The 18915-nt window shown below is 40.4% G+C and overlaps 1 protein-coding gene across 1 annotated transcript in view; it reads left to right on the top strand.

Moving 5' to 3' along the window:
• Positions 1-18915, top strand: part of CNTNAP5 (contactin associated protein family member 5) — a 798328-nt gene that overhangs the window by 419752 nt on the left and 359661 nt on the right. The window contains exon 8 of the mRNA XM_055316368.1: positions 5679-5943. Within this exon, the coding sequence (XP_055172343.1) occupies positions 5679-5943 (265 nt within the window). The remainder of the gene's footprint in view (positions 1-5678; positions 5944-18915) is intronic.

The following is an 18915-nucleotide window of genomic DNA, read 5'->3' on the forward strand; positions in this document are numbered from 1 at the left end:
GTCCTCCAAATTATAGTAGCCAAAAATAAGGATTAGATAGCATATATGGGTTTCCAGTAAATATTGATAATAAGAATCCATTTCTGCCTAAATTGAAGAATTTTACTTCCTTCTCAAAATTCAAAGCAAGATGCTCTATACCCAAGTACAAATGTATTATTGCATAAAGTCTATATAAGTATTCAAGAGTAGCTAATTATGACAAGGCAGCATTAAGAGATATGATAAGTGTGTGGTAATATATGTGTAGTGATGTGAATATGTTATGCTGCTAATACAACGAAAACTGGTGGAGAAGGTGGCCACCTTGTGGATGGAGGGATCTGGAACAGGCTTGGGCATGTGGCCCATGGGAGAGGGAATGGGAAGTTGGGTGCAGATGCCTTAAGAAGCCACTCCTGGCCTAGGGAAAAAGGCAGGAAGTGTGTTTAGGGAGCAAGCTCCCATAGCAACTATACAATTTGGTTGGATGAGTGAGCTTAAGGACTTCTGTTTGCTGTCAGTGTCTTCACACTCTCCTGGGGGTGGGTGCCAGCCATGGCAGGTTGCAGTCAGTCAGTGGTCAAGGACTATCTCTGCTCTTTCCTACATGAATTCCCCTGTTCAAGAAGAGTTCAAGAGAGCGGGAGCTATGTTTGATTTTCCTGTCCCTCCACCTTGCACAGCACCTCCTATCCATTTTACCTGCAAAATATCTGTTTGCTTTTCTCCCTTTCCCCTTTTGCCATTCTAGATAGAGCTCTCTATGAGCCCTTAACTGTTCTGGTCTACTAATTGCAACAGCTGCCTGAGTTGCAACACTTGGCCACTCAGCTCTACACACAATACAGTCCATTCCCTAAAGACAGTTCCCTGAAACACCTTATGACTGCATCCTAGCCTTGACGTCAACCCCCTCTTCCCCACTTTCCATTCTCTTTTTTTCCATAGCATCCATTTCTAGTGCCTCAATATGCTCTACAAGCTTACATGATTGCCCCTCTCCCTGTCCTTTCAACTTCAGTTGCTGCCTGGCTTTAGAACTGTAGTCAGCTGACCTGCTCAGGCCCCTGACTATGCCTGCCATACACCTTCCAGCCTCTGCCTTTCCCACTGTGCTTCACTTTCTTTATTCTCCACATTGCCACTCCTGTGCCTCTGGGAAATCAAAGGTCTAGTGTCACCTCCCTAGGAAGCCTTTTGTAACTATCCATATTAGGATAGGCTCCTTTGCATTAGACCATGTACTGCTCCTTCATGACTATGAGTGTGGTAGGGGTTTTTATCTGCCCTCTGGAGGGAGGGCCTCCTTGTGGAGGATGAATCAATGAAAAGGGTTTACTTCCTTCATTGAAACATACTTGGTTCTTGGGTTCCAGGTCCTGAACACCTGTAGAAGGCCATCAGGCTTCTCATTACAGGAAACAGCATCAGCTCTTGCTGTTTACGGTCCAGAATAGCATTTTTACACAGATATGCACAATCTCTCAAGGATGGTCTATGAACAGGTCTTCAGGGTTTCAAAGTTCTGTGCTCCATCTGGAGAGATCACTCTTTTGTCTGAGAAAGGTAGGATAGGAACTTCTGTGTTATAAGGGTTGTAAAGAAAAGACCTTGGTGGATCCTTGAGAAGGAATGTGGCTATTGCTTGAGGGTCTCTAATGGACAGATGGCTGCTCTATCTTGGGGTCAGCACTTTTGGAGGATGGGCATGTATGAAATGAAAACCGAGGGTGCTAAAAACTGCCGTCCTGGGGACCTCACTTTGTGATACCTTTTTTGTCAGTTGTTTCTTTGGGGACGCAAACACACTGTCTTGACTGGCATCCTCAGTCACGTAGTAGAAGGTCGCTATCCAACCAGGACATGGTGGAGTTGTCACAAGAAATACATCAGGTACCAAGGATTTAGCCTCCTTGATGTAGAGTGACCTCCTTTTTGAACAGTAAAAGACCCTGTGAGTCTTATAGTGAAAAAGGGACCCATGGCAGTGATAAAGACTTCCTCTTCATCTCATCAATAAGGCCAGGGGTGGCTGATTTACCTTGAAGATTTGTCCACAGTGTGCTTCTGTGTTATGGCACACTTTGTGCCTATTACAATCAAAACATACATTTAAGGACTAATTCAAAAGATTTCAATCACACTTATAACTTATGTATAACTCCTGTACTTAGCACATTGTTTTATAATGCTTGAGAAATCTTGAATAAATGTGAAGTCTTTAATGAATTAAATATGCAGGGGGAGAGGGGATCTGAGAAATGGAGCTTTCTTCTTGGCAGGCAGGACAGTGGGGATGGGGGCGATAGAATTAAAGTTGAATTAATAGATTGAAGGAATATATATGGTTGAATATAGTCTGTAAACTTTTGCCACTTTCTGCTTTGACACTGTTCTAAAGTATATTGCCTTCTCACATATTGTTTCTAAATCATGGCAGGGACTCCCTCAAATGTCGCCTGGAGAAGGATTCCAAAGTCACAAATGGTATTATTGAAAAAGATTAAATAATCTGTGCTGATTTCAAAAGTAGCACTTTTGCATTAGCTATTTTTTTTTCTTCTTTCTGTCTACTGGGAATTTGGGGGTGGAGTGGATATTGATGTTTCTCAACACTGTGACATTTCTGCCAACAGTAAGTGTAGCTGAGACGGGATTAGAAGCAGAAATGGCAGCACAACAGCTGTGTGATGGGGAGCTGAGCTGGAAACATTCACTTGCCAGGAGAACTGGGTCAGATTAGGTATGGAGGGCATTTCGCATCTATTCCCATCTCTTCTCTCCTACTCTTTTGTCCTTGGACTTGCCCATCAGAGAACAAAGCAAGGATGTGCTCGAATAACGGGGAAGTTTGGACAGCTCAGGCAACTGCTCTAGAGCAAGGACCACAGAAGACAGTGTGAAGGCATAGGAAGAATGGACTGGAAGAGCATGAGCTGCAGTGAACCAGGGACACTCCAATGCATTTCAACGCTGTCCTACTCCCCCAGGAGGAAAAGTATTGGTTGCCACACATGGCTTTCCTCTAAGTGGGGAGAAAGCCTGAAGCGTTTATCTGAATTTCTTGCTACCAAAATCTAGCAAGGACATTTGAGTGTCCTTCAAGGGATATTGAGGCCCCTTGCCTATTTCACAAGTACCTGAGGTCCATCAGACATCCTGTGGATGGAGCAAATCTAAGGAAGGGGGCTCCCAGACCTGTCAGATGTCCCAGACCTGTCAGATGTGAGTGAACTGCTCAGATAAGGGGAGAATCTCAGTTTCTGTAGACCCTCACTTCCCGTGGCTATCTATTCAGAGAACACTCAGAGAATGGCTTGGGTTGCGCTAAACATTGGGATTTATTTATTTATTTATTTATTTATTTATTTATTTATAAAAGATTTTATTTATTTGACACAGAGAGAGAGAGAGAGAGATCACAAGAAGCAGGGGAAGCTGCAGGCTGAGGGAGAAGAAGCAGGCTTACCACAGAGCAGAGAACCCAATGTGGGGCTGGATCCCAAGACTCTGGGATCATGACCTGAGCCTAAGGCAGACACTTAACCGACTAAGTCACCCAGGTGCCCCTAAATAATGGATTTTAAATCAACAGGGAAATGGGTCATGCTTATGACCTCCTATTCTTCTACCTGCAGCCTCATCACAGCCTCCCAACCGTTCCCCCTTCTGCACAGGCTCAGAATTTGGGTACAGCTTTACTCTGGCAAATTTGTTACCAGAGGAGGTAACACTGACCTCAGAAAAAGAGAAAGAATAGTTACTCTTATCTCTGGACTTTGCTGTAGGAATATTTGTGATTTTGCCTCTTGCAAATTACAGCTCTGCCTCAATCAATCTGTCATCAGTGGAATATTTTCATTCTTGAAAAGAAGCCCATCGAGATTTTTAAAACAATTTTATTTATTTATTTGAGAGAGAGAGAAAGAGAGGGAGAACACTAGTGTGAGCCGGGTGAGAAACAGAGGGAGAGGGAGAAGCAGACACCCTACTGAGCTGGGAGCCTGATAACGCAGGCCTAGATCCCAGGACACTGAGATCATGACCTGAGCAGAAGTCAGACAATTAACCAACTGAGCCACCAAAGTGCCCTAGAATTTTTTTTTAATGCAAATTAGAACAACAAGGGGTATCATGAGCAAATGGGTAGAATTTTTAGAATGTTGCTACCTGGTGCAGAGGAGAGAGGTGTCAGAAATGGTGGCTAAAAGAAAGTCTTCCATGTCAGACAAACAGATATTTGTATCCTGTTGTCACTGCTAAGGAGGCACAGGGCTTCTGTTGCACCACTTGCCTTCTTTAAGCCTCATTGGTGAACTATTTAAATGGATACCGTGTTACTGTACAGAAAATGGGAGGTATGTATGTGAGCACTTGGCCTACTGCCAGGCACAGTGGGGCAATATGAACTGTAGGCAATTTCTTAATGCATATCAAGGGCCTTGCCCTTTGACACATTAATTAACTTCTGGGGATCTAACCCAAAGAAGAGGAAACATCTAAACAACTACAACAAATGGTTAATATAAGCATAGACTCATGGAGGCATGATTGATGAGTGAACCATCAGAAATGTGCTCCTGGTATCAGTTTGGAGATTGCTGTTTGCTTTCAGAAATGCAGGGCTATCATAAACAGACATGGTTGGGACCTATGGATGTTTTTCCAGACTATGAGGATTTTGGAGTTGAACAATTAACCTGCTCCAGTACTGGGGGCTGCACCCTGTGTGGCCACCGTAGTGGAAAGTTGAACTCAGGCAGCCAGGGTGGTCACCCCTGGAAAACTTGAACCAGTTTTCCCTCACTTTTGCAAAGAATAATCTTCCTCTTTCTCTTCCTGGTCCTGGTGGATGCACACTTAATATTCCCCACCTCTAGTCTTCCCATATGCTCCTCATACTACTAAAAATCCTCTTTATACCTTAAAATCTGACCAGTGTCATTTTATTGTTTGTAAGCTTAGATGATAACTTGAGCAAACATTAAAGGGCTTTTAAATCCTGCCTCTACTCCTCTTTCTCATCTTATCTCCTTCATGGCCTCCCTGCCTCACTTAATGTTCAGCACTGACAAGTTCCCTGTAATTCCCAGGAATGCCATTTTGCTAATTTCTCCAAATCTTGGTACACAACATGCCATTTGCTGAAAAGGCTAGCCAGGCACATTCACTCCTCTCCTTCCCCACCTCCTTCCAGAAAAGCATCACCTCCCTTGTGAAACCTCTGCTTGCTAGTTATTTTTTTTCCACCAGGCTCCCCTGGGAGCTTGTGTCTGTCTCTCCTGTAGCACATTCTATGCTGTAACAAAGTTTTTCATGTGTATCTCTTCAAACTGTATCCCCTCTTAGCCTATGATTGATTTGCAGTATGTATTTATTCAATGGATGAACGTGCTTGTTCTTGTATCTCTTTCCTTAGGAAATGTTGACTCTTTCCATCCCATCGCCTACCCAACTGGGGTCTTCTATGGCCTTTCTCACAGATAACAGAGAAATCTATGTTATACATAAAAGAGGAATGGAAACAGTCTCATAGGTGTATCTGAACAAAGCTGACATTTTTTCCTTTAAGATCTTGCAGCTGAATGTGGAATAATCTTGAAATTAAGGTCAGCTCCAGGTGGTTGTTTATATCAGCTGTCAGATTGCAGAATAAAAAAATGGCTTTTATATGTTTGATTTTTATTGTTTTCCAGGGCAATGTCACTTTTTCCTGCTCTGAACCACAAATTGTTCCCATCACATTTGTCAACGCCAGCAGCAGTTACTTGCTGCTGCCCGGCACCCCCCAAATTGATGGGCTCTCAGTGAGTTTCCAGTTTCGAACATGGAACAAGGATGGTCTGCTTCTGTCCACAGAGCTGTCTGAGGGCTCGGGGACCCTGCTGCTGAGCCTGGAGGGTGGAACCGTGAGACTTGTGATTCAGAAAATGACTGAACGCACAGCTGAAATCCTCACAGGTACTTTGTGCTGACAACTGCTAGGTCACTTTTTTTGTTCAGCCAAGTATTTTATAGGTACTTTGTAGATAAGGAAATGGAGAGTCATGGAAGCTCAGTAACTTCTAAAGTCACATGTTATTAAGTGATGGAGCTACAAACTCACCCTGAATTTTCTGGCTTCAGAGTCTGTAGTTTCCCTGTATATCTTACACACTACCATGGACCTTTTACAGCCACCAAATTTTATTTTGAGTGAAAATCAGTCAGTTTTTTTTTTTTTTTTTTTTTTTTTTTTTTAATTAGCCAGTTTTAAGAAATATTTTTTAGGCACACCTGGGTGGCTCTGTCAGTTAAGCATCTTCCCTTAGGCTCAAGTCATGATCTCAGGGTCCTGGAACTAAGCCACTCCCTGCTCAGTGGGAAGTCTGCTTTTCCTTCTCCCTCTTGCCCTTCCCCCTCCTCCCTTTCCCTCTCACCCTTCCCTAGCTCTTAAATAAATAAAAATCTTTAAATAAAATGTTTTTAAAGTATATTTTTAAGATATTAAGTAAATACTGATACATATGGCATCTAAGTATGGCAAACCTTTTTCATTTTTTTATTTTTATTTTTTAAAGATTTTATTTATTCATTCATGAGAGACATAGAGAGAGAGGGGCAGAGACACAGGCAGAGGGAGAAGCAGGCCCCATGCAGGGAGCCCAATGTAAGACTTGATCCTGGGACTCCAGGATCACACTCTGGGCCAAAGACAAGCGCTAAACCGCTGAGCCACCCAGGGATCCCTGGCAAAACTTTTTAAATTAGTCCTTGGATAGCTGAATTTTGGAAAGACTTTTGGGATCCCTGGGTGGCACAGCGGTTTGGCACCTGCCTTTGGCCCAGGGCGCGATCCTGGAGACCCGGGATCGAATCCCACGTCGGGCTCCCGGTGCATGGAGCCTGCTTCTCCCTCTGCCTGTGTCTCTGCCTCTCTCTCTCTCATTCTATGTGACTATCATAAATAAATAAAAATTAAAAAAAAATTAAAAAAAAGACTTTTATGGTGCTATAACATAGATTCTAATATGTAGCAATACAGAAGAGATTTAGGACTAAGTCATGTTTTTTCAAAACCCTCACTCTTCTGTGTGATGTTTATGCAATTTCAGACAGCAGAACTTTTTCCCTCCTTCTCTTTTTATTATCTTACTAATGTTGCCTGTTCTTCCAGAGGCAGTATTGACTTAGTCCACAAGTACTTACTGAGGTTAGACCACATGCCAGGCATTATATTAGGGGATGAGGCATGTTCCCAGGTCAAAGAATCATTTGAAAAGCCTCCCTGGTTCTACAGTCTGAATCAAATACTCTTCTCTGTGTGTCTTGGGCCAATAGCCATCCTTAACTATATATACTACATTGTATTCTTCTTTAAGTGTCTTCCTTCTCCCACTGGACTATGAGTTTTGTTATCTAAATAAATGAGAGAAAATTGATGTAAATATACAGGGCATGGCTTAATACCCAATGTCAGGTCAGACTGTGGGAGAACTTCATATGCCAATAAGTGAACAAAAAGTCCATTAAACCCCCAGAATAGCAGGAGAGTTTGGGTCTGGAACTTAGTTAGGTTCAAAATATACCTACTTTTCTTACTGTTCTATGACCCTGAATAAACTTCTTAACCTTTCTCATATGTAAGTGAGAGTGTATTAGTTTTCTATGGTTGTGTAACAAACTATACCAAAATATAGTGGTTGAAAATGTTTATTGTGTCCTAGTTCAGGAATGCAGGGGCATCTTGGCTGGATAATTCTGGCTGTAATCAAGTTGTTGGCAGGGGCTACTGTCATCTCAAAGTTCAACTATGGGTAAATCTGCTCCCAAGCTAATTTATATGACTGTTGGCAGTCCTCAGAAAATGTACTTCCAAGTTTATCTCATGGCCTCTCCAGAAGGCTGCCTCATGAAATGGTAGCACTTTTACCCCAAAATGAGTGATTCAAGGAAGAGAAAGAACACTCAAGACAAAAGCCATAGTCTTTTTATAACCTAACACCAGGAGTGACATTCCATCACTTTTACCATGCTCTGTTCAGTAAAGAAACAAGTGCCTTAGCCCTTGCTCAAGGCACAGGGGTTATACAAAGCTGTGGATATTAGGAGTCATGGATCACTGGGGACCATCTCAGAATTTGCCTATAACATGAATGAAAAAAACAAAAAACAAAAAACAAAAACTCTTACATCAAGTGATTGCCATGATGATGATTCAATGAGATAATGTGTCTAAAATCCTAAGCACAGTGTTGAGAAGCTATTCAACAAAGTCCTTTTCCTTCCATGCTGACTCAAGACCTATAGCTAGAAGGGGCCTTACTCCATAGAGTCATAAAAGCTGAGTCAGTTTGGGCAGTCATAGGACTTTTATAAAATTTATGAAATTTCTAGTAATGGAGGTGAGTTAATCACTTAGAAGCATAATATTCATGTTCAGAGTTATAAAAGTTAAACCTCAGTCCTCCCTATTTGAAGAAGAAAAATGTGAACTGACACTAGGTTGTTTCTCTCTCTAATCGGCAAGATGTTTGAGTATAGAGACTTGTAGGCCTCAGGTCAATAATGCAGTTTTAATACAGGATAGGCCCTGGCGGCACTTTGCTCTAAAACATCCAGGTGCTGCCTGTATTATTAAGCACATGCCAGTCCATTAAAACACGTTTATGACTGAGAGAGGCTGGTAAAAGCTGCCACGTTACCAAGCTGCAGAAGGAGAGAAAATCATCTGTTATTTCAGACCTGTCTTTCAAGAAATGAAACAAGTGAAAGGAAGTTTTTAAAATGTGCTGACTGAGTTCTTGAAGTCTGTCTCAAAAACTCTTGGTTTATTCTTTCCCCAAAAAGAATCTCTGAATTTTGGAAAATTTGAACTTCCCTCATTTTTTCTTTGAATTGAAGCTATGCCATATGTCTGCTGGAATTTTTCTATCTTGGTGGTGGCGTGGGGAGAGACAAGCAAAACAAAACAAAACAAAACAAAACAAAAAAACAAAAAGTCAAACAAAAATAGCTTTCTTGTTCCTCAAGTTTCTGAGGAAACTTGTTTTCGAAGTACTTGAGATCATAATGGCTTTCTAAGGGATGACAGCCTCGTATGAAAAAGTAGAAGGTAATGGCAACTGTCCCTATGATGTTTGAAGCCAAGTGGAGCTACCGTGACATATGGTAGGTGCATCAGGGAAAACAGACAGTAGCACACTGCATTTTGTTAGTGGGGCAGGGAATCCAGATATTTAAAGATTAATTGGAGACTAGTTCAGGTGTTTCTAACATGTTGGGTCTAAAAGAGAAGGCAACCCCCATGGAAGCGAGGGTAGAGAGATGGCCTGGCTCATTCATTCTTGTTTTCAGAGCTTCATACAGTGTACATAGCTCTTTGATTTGGAGATTGGGACAGAAGTGCAAACTAAGTGCATCCTCAAAGTAGAAAGCATATAAATTAGGTTGTTCTAGGTGATGAAGTTTCCAGAAGATGAAAGAAAATGGTGTAATCCTTTCTTTATGTTTTTCTTTATTTTTTGTTTTTGTTGTCTTTCTTGAAAGCCTTGTTCATGTGGAGATGAGGAAAAGTTGAGGACATCCTTTCACTATAAGTGATGCAAGAGTAGAATCGCCAATCATTGTAGATCTCTTGCAGGTCAGGCATTGTGTAATACTGCAGGTAAAAAATAAACATGAAACTTATGAGGTGGTTATTATTTTCCCAACATGCATACGATGAAACTGGGAACCAAAAAATTTGAGTTAAGCTGACCAAGACGGTGTTCAACCTCAGGTTTTTCCTTTGGATTCCTAAGTTTGTGGTCTTTTTACTAGAACTTGCTGCCGGCCATATTCATGTTTTATATTGTAATTCAAATGTAAGAGAACTTTGGAGGAAAGATCTATAGACATATGTTCAACAAACTATTCAGGTAAATAGCTATCTAGTGTCTAAATTTAGTTCTTCCTAGAACATTTTATTTGGTGGCCCCATTGATGGATTCTTGGGTTAGGTGGGATTAACACAAGATGGTGAGTCCATTTGTCTTTAAGACTTCTTATATAATTTAGCTAAAGTTTGCCTGTATAATATTATAAAATAAATAAACCATATCTATATTTCAATACACAAACATACACACACTCACACACACATTCTGGTATTCATTAAGTATATATGGCATAAATGCTTAGTGCCACTTCCTTAGTAAGATTATCATCTAAAGACTAAGGGTACTAGCAGCATGAGGTACTGCTTACAGTCTATCTGCTTCCAAAGACTTTGCCCTGTATCTTAGAGTCTTTCCCATCCTGATAACCCCATGCTCCAAGCCCCACCAGGATCTTGGGGCTGCCCTGGAACAGAAAAAATACCTTCAAAGTGTCCTGCTGCATGGTGAAATTTTCCAATTTCTCCTTTCATGAACCAGAAAAGATATATATAGGCAAATCTTAAATAAATGAACAAACACCTGGATTTTCTACTTTATGCATTTCAAACTCTCAGTCTTTGACTACATTTCATGAGGTGCCATGTGTCACAGGGACTACTCCATCCCTCAAATCCACACCTGTTCATTGGGCAATAGATACTCTGTTCTATTTTTTAAGGTAGGAAATAGGTGCCATTTTAGACTCTTAGAGATACTGAAAATGGAGGTTGCTATCATCCAAATTCATCTAAGTGACTAAGAGAACAGGGAATCGTATGCAGGTAAATAATACCACCAACCCTGTTTCCTTAAAGAATCAGGGATGAGTGTTTTGAATTTTGTGTGCAACATTAAATGTTCTAGAGCAAAAGCTAGCATCACTATAATTATTTTAAATTTTATCTGGACTTTCAATATTATTTTTATTTTTCTGATGGGAGGATGCTGGAGAATGAGAATAGGAAGTAGAGGTCTGGGGGCTTCAGTCATTAAGGTTTGGAATCTGCATTTTCTACCTAATGTTTCTTAAAATGTCAACTCCCCACTGAAAAGTGAGCCTGGGCAAAAAGCTTGAACTCAGGCTTCAGCGTTCAGGCCTCTGGCTTACCTGGGCTCTGCATGGATGTAGAATGTGAATAACTCTTGTTCTGTTAGATCTCATTGTTCTGTTCTGCTAAAGGGGAGATTTGGTTTAAAATTAGTAAAAACCCTTCTAGTCTTTTATGAGTTCCTGAAGAACAGCAGAGGTCAGCCCTTTTCCTTATTATCTTCAAGGAAATCATCAACCCAAGAGTCTTCTTTTGAAAATATGGTAAATGGCCTTCACTGTCTGAGATCATGTTTCTCACATCCCAAATTGTGGTACATTTTGTGCAGTAAGAAAGGTGAACTTGGCCTTTGTCATACAATGATTTTTGTGAATGAAGCTTGGATGTCCTAGAAGGGTTATGCATGTGACTGACTCTCAGTGACATGTTAGGAGCCAAAAATCCCAATATGAGGGATCCCTGGGTGGCGCAGCGGTTTGGCGCCTGCCTTTGGCCCAGGGCGCGGTCCTGGAGACCCGGGATCAAATCCCACGTCGGGCTCCCGGTGCATGGAGCCTGCTTCTCCCTCTGCCTGTGTCTCTGCCTCTCTCTCTCTCTCTCTCTCTCTCTCTCTGTGACTATCATAAATTAAAAAAAAAAAATCCCAATATGAGAAGTTGGTTTTTGGGAACCTTCTTTAAACTGAACTAGGAGAGAGAGAGAGAGAGAGAGAGTAAGGGACTGATCAGAATGTATAAGATCTTCAAACCGTGTTAATAGAGGAACAGTTGTAGGTACTGGAGCTATTACAGGTGGAGAGACAAGGACAGAAACATGACAAGAATCTTTGAATATGGAACAAGCTTTCTCATAGTTAAAGGTTTTTATATGTTTATGTCACTGCAGAAAGTAGAACAAGCACCAGTAAGGTCAAATGACATAAAGACCAGTTTTGGTTTTCCAATAGAAAAATAATATATCCAAAGCTTTCCTCAGTATCACTAGAGGCATCAAACTCAGAGTGGAGTTTTCAGGATTAAGAGATGAGTGAAACTTGAGAGAAGGAAGAGGAAGTCTCCAAAATTAGAGATGTCAACCTAATAGCTAGGCACCACTGAATGATTATAAGCTGGAAGAAGGAAAGTAAAAACCAGTCCACAGGTACAGAACAGAATTCTTGGGTAAGAGGAGACACAACAAGCAAAGGTCCAGAAATCAACCAGATGCCATGGAAAAATTTTCAGTTAAGGCCAAGAGCTTATTAAAGAGACCCTCCCAGCTTACTCCATTTAATTTCTAGGTACAAGCAATTGTGTTCACTGTATTTCCTAAACCACCTTGCAACTCTCAGTATGACTATATAATAGCTTGAATAGGAAGAATTCTAGAAATGGCATTCCAAAAATACCAGTTAAGCTATATGTTCTGATTAGCTATCCATGTTCTATACTTACGTGACTGAAGATAGGATGAAATTCTAATGGCATAACCTTAGATAACAGCCATGATGAATGTTTATCTGAACATTATTTAACATTGACTATGTTTAAATGAATTAAGTTCTAGAACTATGGTCAACATCATCCCACTTATCTTTGAGAATGCATCTCAAGTGATATTTTTTCAAGAAACCTTTCCAAAGCTAGCCAGATGCTCCATCACTCAGCCATCTAGCTCTTTTCCTATGTAGCATTTGCCCTGAAGATATGTGTATGTGTGTGAATTAGTTTGCTGTGACAACTATAACCAAACACCATAGACTAGGTGACCTGGGAATTTATTTTCATAGTTCATGAGACCTAATATCATCTTCTTGTAAAGATATCAGTCATACTGGATAGGGGCCCACTCATATAACCCCATCTTATCTCAACTATCTATTTAAAGGTCCTTGTCTCCAAATAGACTTATTCTCAGGTATTGGAAGTAAGAATCTCAGCCTATGAATTTTGGAGAGCACCATTCAGTCCATAACAATGTATATCAATCATGTGTCTATTAATTGGTTACTCATTGCTCCTCTGCCCATTACAATGTAAAGATTCATGGGAATAATAATACTGACTTGCTCATCACTGTTTGCCCAAGGCCTATTATAGCACCTTGCTGATAACAGGTTTTCAATAACTATTTGCCCAATGTATAAGCAACTGCCTAAATGAATAAACCAGTAGAGTTGACCTCCAAAATAATTCAGAAGGATGTAATTTTAATAGTGAAAGAAGTGTTAATAGTGATTTTTTTTTAACAAATGTTCATGTTACCACAGTTATATGCTGCATAATGTGTCAAAACTAGGGATGAGCTACATTCAGGGGAAGTACTAATTAGATAAAGGCCAGTGGAACTCCCAGAGGTGAAGATATGGCTTGAAGAACCGTATCATTCAGGATAGAAGTGCTCACCCTGATTAATACTTGTGGCCAGATGGTTTTAGACTACCGCCCTGCAATTAACAGAGCTGCTCCCCAAATATTGTCCTTTTTCATATAAGCCATTTGTATCTAGTCACCATCTGCGCATCAAGTAAACATGATAACTTTGTGAACTTCGTCCACTGCTTCAATTAAGTTGTCATTAATGCCTCTGTATTTCAGCTAAGATAATGTTGATGAGAAAATTCCATTAGCGAGGGCAAATACATAAATAGCCACAAGGCTATGATTGTCACAACAAGCTGTCTGCTGAGAACAGAGTTCAAGTTTCAAAAGTCAGAAATATGATGAGGCATTCCGTTTTATGGGAAACTGAGAAATGCAATTGCTTGAGTTTCAAGATATCCTGCAAAGGTTGGAAATGTTTACCAAAACAGTGATCTCTTGGGCATCTGCAGCTTTGTCAAGTCTGAGTAATGACAGTGATGTTATTTTATTTCATAGCTTACTCTTCTTTTTTTCCACTTACTCAAAAAAGGAACTGAGGGAGCTGGATTTTTATTACTACATCAGAATACTCTAATACAAACCTGATTTCACTTCCTTTGCTTGTTCCTATTTTTTGCTTTGATAATTCTCTTATATAATTGACTTTGCCTCTATTAATTCAGGAAGGTTTTGAAGTGTCTACTCTCGGCTGGCGCTATACTCAGGCCTGAGGATGGAGGCATTGCCCACAGGAGCTCATAGGCATAGCTGGAAGGGATGGTCTTAAGGCATTTGTAGTGCAAGAGGACACATGCTTAGGATAGTGGGGGAGCATTGAGGATAGGATGAGTGAGAAAGAAGAGTTTTTCCAGGGGCAGGGTGAACACAGCTTGGTTTCGAAGAAAGGATAGAATTTGGCCAAACAAAGAGGGAATGAAAGAATGTTCCAATCAGAGGAGAGAAGTAGGAGAACTAGAAGTATAAGAATCTACAGGTAACCCAGGATGACTGGGTCACAGAAGGCAAAGGAGGACAGACAAAATATAAAGCAACATTCTGGCAGGGACATCTGAGTTTGGACTGTATTGTGAAGGTGATTGAGAAATATCTGTCTCTGAAATTGAGCTTGATTTTTACCATGTAGATTTTGGGGCTGAGCATTCAAGTCTATATCTAGGAAACAAGGGCATAAACATCAGCCACAAATATGTCACATTTCCTGTCTGACTCTAATGGATCACAAACCCAGATGTTTTCCTTGCATACCCTGACCAAGAGTTTCTAGGATCCAAGTTACCCCGACATATGGACCAGGCTCTAATAACTAGGAAAGGTTTAACCTGTGATTTATGGCCCGAGAACCAGGGAGATCCTGCTGCTAACACTTGGCAGTGGAACTTCAGCTGGTGAGATGCAAAATCAATCAATGAGCATTTGGAGAGGACAGGATGCTGCCCTGTTGATCCTGAGGGGGATACCAAAACAGGACTCAGAACCTGACCCCCAGGAACTTGTAATCTCATTGAGGAGATGAGACTTGCAGTGATGCATTGTTAATTAATGGTAAAAAGCAGTAAATGATATTAACTAAATGCATAAATCAGACAGCAGATATTGTAGGAATTTGGAAGGAGAAATAATTATATTGGTCTGGTCAAGATAAACCTGCTTTGTTCATTTCTTGGTGTATTAACTGACTCATTCATTCATTTGGCACTTGTTACAGGCCCTGAACTATGCTAGGTGATTAGGATAGAAAGTCAAAAAAATGTATGCTTCCTAATGCCTTTGGATAGCTCAGTCAGTTAAAGGTTTGACTCTTTTGATCAGGTTATGATCTCAGGGTCCTGAGATCGAGCCCGAGTTGGGCTGTGCACTCAGTGGGGAGTCTGCTTGGGATTTTCTCCCTCCCATCACCCTCTGCTCCTTCCCTTACTCTCTTTCTCTTAAATAAATAAACTTTTAAAAATCGTATGCTTTCTGTCCCTACAGTGGAGGAGAAGAAGCTCTAGAACAAATATGGGGATTGGAGGACAGGGAGATGGGCTTGGATATTGAAGAGCTAGGAGTAGAGGCACTGATTAGGTAAATGTATTCACTTGGAGCATAATAAATGTATTAGCCTAGCTACAGTAGGGAATTTAGGTAGGAATACTAGGAAATGGGATTGAGAGGATAGATGGAGTCTTGATTATAGAAGGCATAGATTGTCAAGCTAAGCAGTTTGAGATTTGTTCTCTGGGCTTCATGACCCACTAGAATGACATTTGCTGAGAGGTGTTCCTTAGGCAGTTCAATCTAGTAGGCTGTCCTGTACCAGAAAGAAGTCAGAGGCTGGGAAAAGAGGGAGGGCATCACAAAAATTCCCAGCTCTAGTGATAAAGGATAAAATAAAGGCTAGAGAGGGAATTTGAGGAAAAATGTGAATTCAGTCTACTATATAAGGAAGAGTTAATAAAATTAGATAATTTATGAATAAACAGCATCCAAAAAAATAGAACTCAGGATCTAAATGGTAGCATAATGGTACTAATAATTTTAATATGCTCTTTTACGATGTGATTGGCATTTTAAGATTGCTATATTCAATTATTTATGTATTCCCCACTTTGTTCCCACAAAAATTGAAACTACCTTTGAACTATAAAGTAAAGGTAGACATGACAGGATGTGGAAAAAACACCTGAACTGGGTTTTCTAGACAAGATAAACCCTAGAAACTTCCAAGCCAAGCCAGGTAATTCTGCCTCTATTTTACAGATGAAGAAGCAGGTTTAGAGAGATTAAGAAATCTGTCTAAATTTCTAGAAATTATAAGTGGCAGGGCCTTGAGCAAGGGGTAACAGGTGAATAAAGGCATTGAGGAAATCTGTGACAAGTTATTTCCAGGGTTGGAAATAGAGTCTTTGAGAACTTTGCTCTGGCCTGGGCTGAATCTCTGCATGTTGGCATGTGGCTCTAACAGCTCTTGCTTAGAGGTCCTGGGACAGCCACTCTGTTTCAAAGGTTCTGTATTCAAACCATCAAGAGAGATACTGAAATAAGATGAAATCTAAAATGCAAATACCTGTTAGGTATTTAAGGACAAGAAAAATTCAGAAAGTAGGAGTGAGAGAGAAAGAGAGAGAGCACCCAGGCTCTGCAGCCCCCAAAATTATTTAACATGTCATTCCCAACCAACATTCCCCACCCACTCACCCCAGGCTCCCATTCCCCCAAACCCACCCAAAGGACTTTTGTCAGTATTTGGAGACATTTTTGCTCCTGGGAGTAGGGGACTGTTACTGGCTCGAATGAGTCAGGGATGCTGCTAAACATGCCTACGAGAAGCACAGTGCATAACAGCCTACCCTCTATAAGAATCATACTGTCTGAATGATCCAATGCCAGTGGATCATCGAAGGACACTGCTTCAAGAAAAACCTTACTTCTAAAAAAAAAAAAAAAAAAAAAAGAATTTAGGTCTTTCAGATAGATTATTACTTAACTTCTCTTGAGTCTCAGTTCCATTAAATGTGAACTGTATGTTGCTATGAAGATCTCATCACAAAGTGTACTAAAAAAGGCATATTAAAGGGTGCCTGGGTGGCGAACTTGGTTAAGCGTCTGACTCTTGTTTTTGGCTCAGGTCATGATCACAGGGTCATGATATTAAGCCCTACAACTGGCTCTGCACTCAGTGAGGAGTCTGCTTGAGATTCTCCCCCTCTCTCTGCCCCTCCTTCTCTCTCTGTCTCTCAAATAAATAAATCTTTAAAAATAAAAAAAATAAAAAGTCATATTAAATCTTCAATAATAGGGTAGCCCCGGTGGCGCAGTGGTTTAGCGCCGCCTGCGGCCCGGAGTGTGGTCCTGGAGACCCGGGATCGAGTCCCGCTTCGGGCTCCGTGCATGGAGCCTGCTTCTCCCTCTGCCTGTGTCTATGCATCTCTCTCTCTCTCTCTGTGTCTCTCATGAATAAATGGATAAAATCTTAAAAAAAATAAATCTTCAATAATATTACTTATCTGGAAAAATAAAATCAAAGTAATTAGCTAGATGCCAAGTCAGATCTAAGTAGAATTCTAAGAAGAAACAGTAGTTGGATTGTATTTTAATTCTTAGAAGCTAGAAGATCCACAAAAGGCCCGGATCAAAGTTTGAACTCTGTATTGTCAAAATGGAAGTTTCCTTGTGAGAAGATGAACTGGGGTAGACACTTTGAAAATAGCATTTCCTCCTAAGATGAACTATGGAGTTACATATGACCGAGCACTTGTACTCCAAGATGCACATCTAAGAAAACCGAAAGCTCAGTTCTACACAGAAATGTGCACAGATGCTCACAGAAACATTATTTATAATATTTTCCAAAATGGAAACAACCCAGATGTCCATCAACCAGTGAAATGGATAAATAAAATGTGATATAGCCATACAATGGAGTATCATTCAGCTATAAAAATATGCTGATATAAGCTATAGCACAGGATGAACCTTGAAAAGGTGCTAAGTGAAAGAATCCAGTCACAGAAGGGAATCTAGGGTATGATTTCATGTATAGCAAATGCCCAGGAGACAGAAATCCATACAGACAGAAGCAGACTCATGGTTGACTAGGGTGGGAGGTAAAGGGGTGAGAAGATTAGGGAAGTGATAACAGCACGTTACAGCATTTCTTTGAGGGGTTATAACATGCTTTAGAATTAATTGTGATGATGGTTGCCTAACTCCGTGAATATATTAAAAACCATTAAATTGTGCATTTTAGATAAATGAATTGTATGGTATGTGAATTTTATCTCAAACTGTTTCAAAAATATAAATAATGAAACACAAAGTTGAATTCAATGGCAGAAAATAAACCTTTGCAGAAGTAATTGGCCATCAGTTCCTGAAGCAGGGCAGGGCTGGCTCTGGTGATGTGGAGAGCAGGAGCTCAGTCTGGGTCCCCGGCACCACCCCTTCAATTCTGGTTCCAACCCAGTAGCCACGTGAACCTGAGCAGCTTCTCTGGCTTTTCATTTTAGCATCTATAGCATGAGAACAATAAAACTTGGCCTTCTGGACCATTGTAAGAGTTAGGAATTCTACATTTAAAGTGCTTGACACATTGCAGTTATTAGATACTGTTAGCATGCATTATTAACTATTTTTACAATCGTCCTGTGTTTCAAAATTTCATTTTCAAGTTCAGTTAAAAAGATGGATTTTTTTTTTTTTTTTTTTTTTTTTCCCACGGAGAAAAACTTTTCAGTCTTGGCTTGGATCCTGAGCAAAACACAGAACATCTTTTTTAACCCTTTTTGTAAAGGATCTTTATCTGAATGCCTTAGGCTGGATTCAGGAAACTGGGAGCAGCTGCTTTAAACCATGAGGGCAAGAAATGAGAAAGAATCAAAACATTTCCTATCCTTTATCTCAACTTAAACTGTTTGTTACTCTTAAAAAAAATCATAAAGCTTGTACATTTTGTTTTTAGAAATTTGAAATTTCCAGTACTCTGTATGAGAGGGAAAAAACAAGAATTAATCATTCCAGGTCATTCTGCATTTTCTCTTTCTAGTAATTTTTAACAAAATGGAAACCATAACTACACATACTATTTAGCCTGAGTTTTTCACTTGTCAGGATTTCACATGCATTCTTGGACATTATAATTTT

Source organism: Nyctereutes procyonoides, unplaced genomic scaffold (genome assembly GCF_905146905.1).
Source record: "Nyctereutes procyonoides isolate TBG_1078 unplaced genomic scaffold, NYPRO_anot_genome, whole genome shotgun sequence".
Taxonomy (NCBI): domain Eukaryota; kingdom Metazoa; phylum Chordata; class Mammalia; order Carnivora; family Canidae; genus Nyctereutes; species Nyctereutes procyonoides.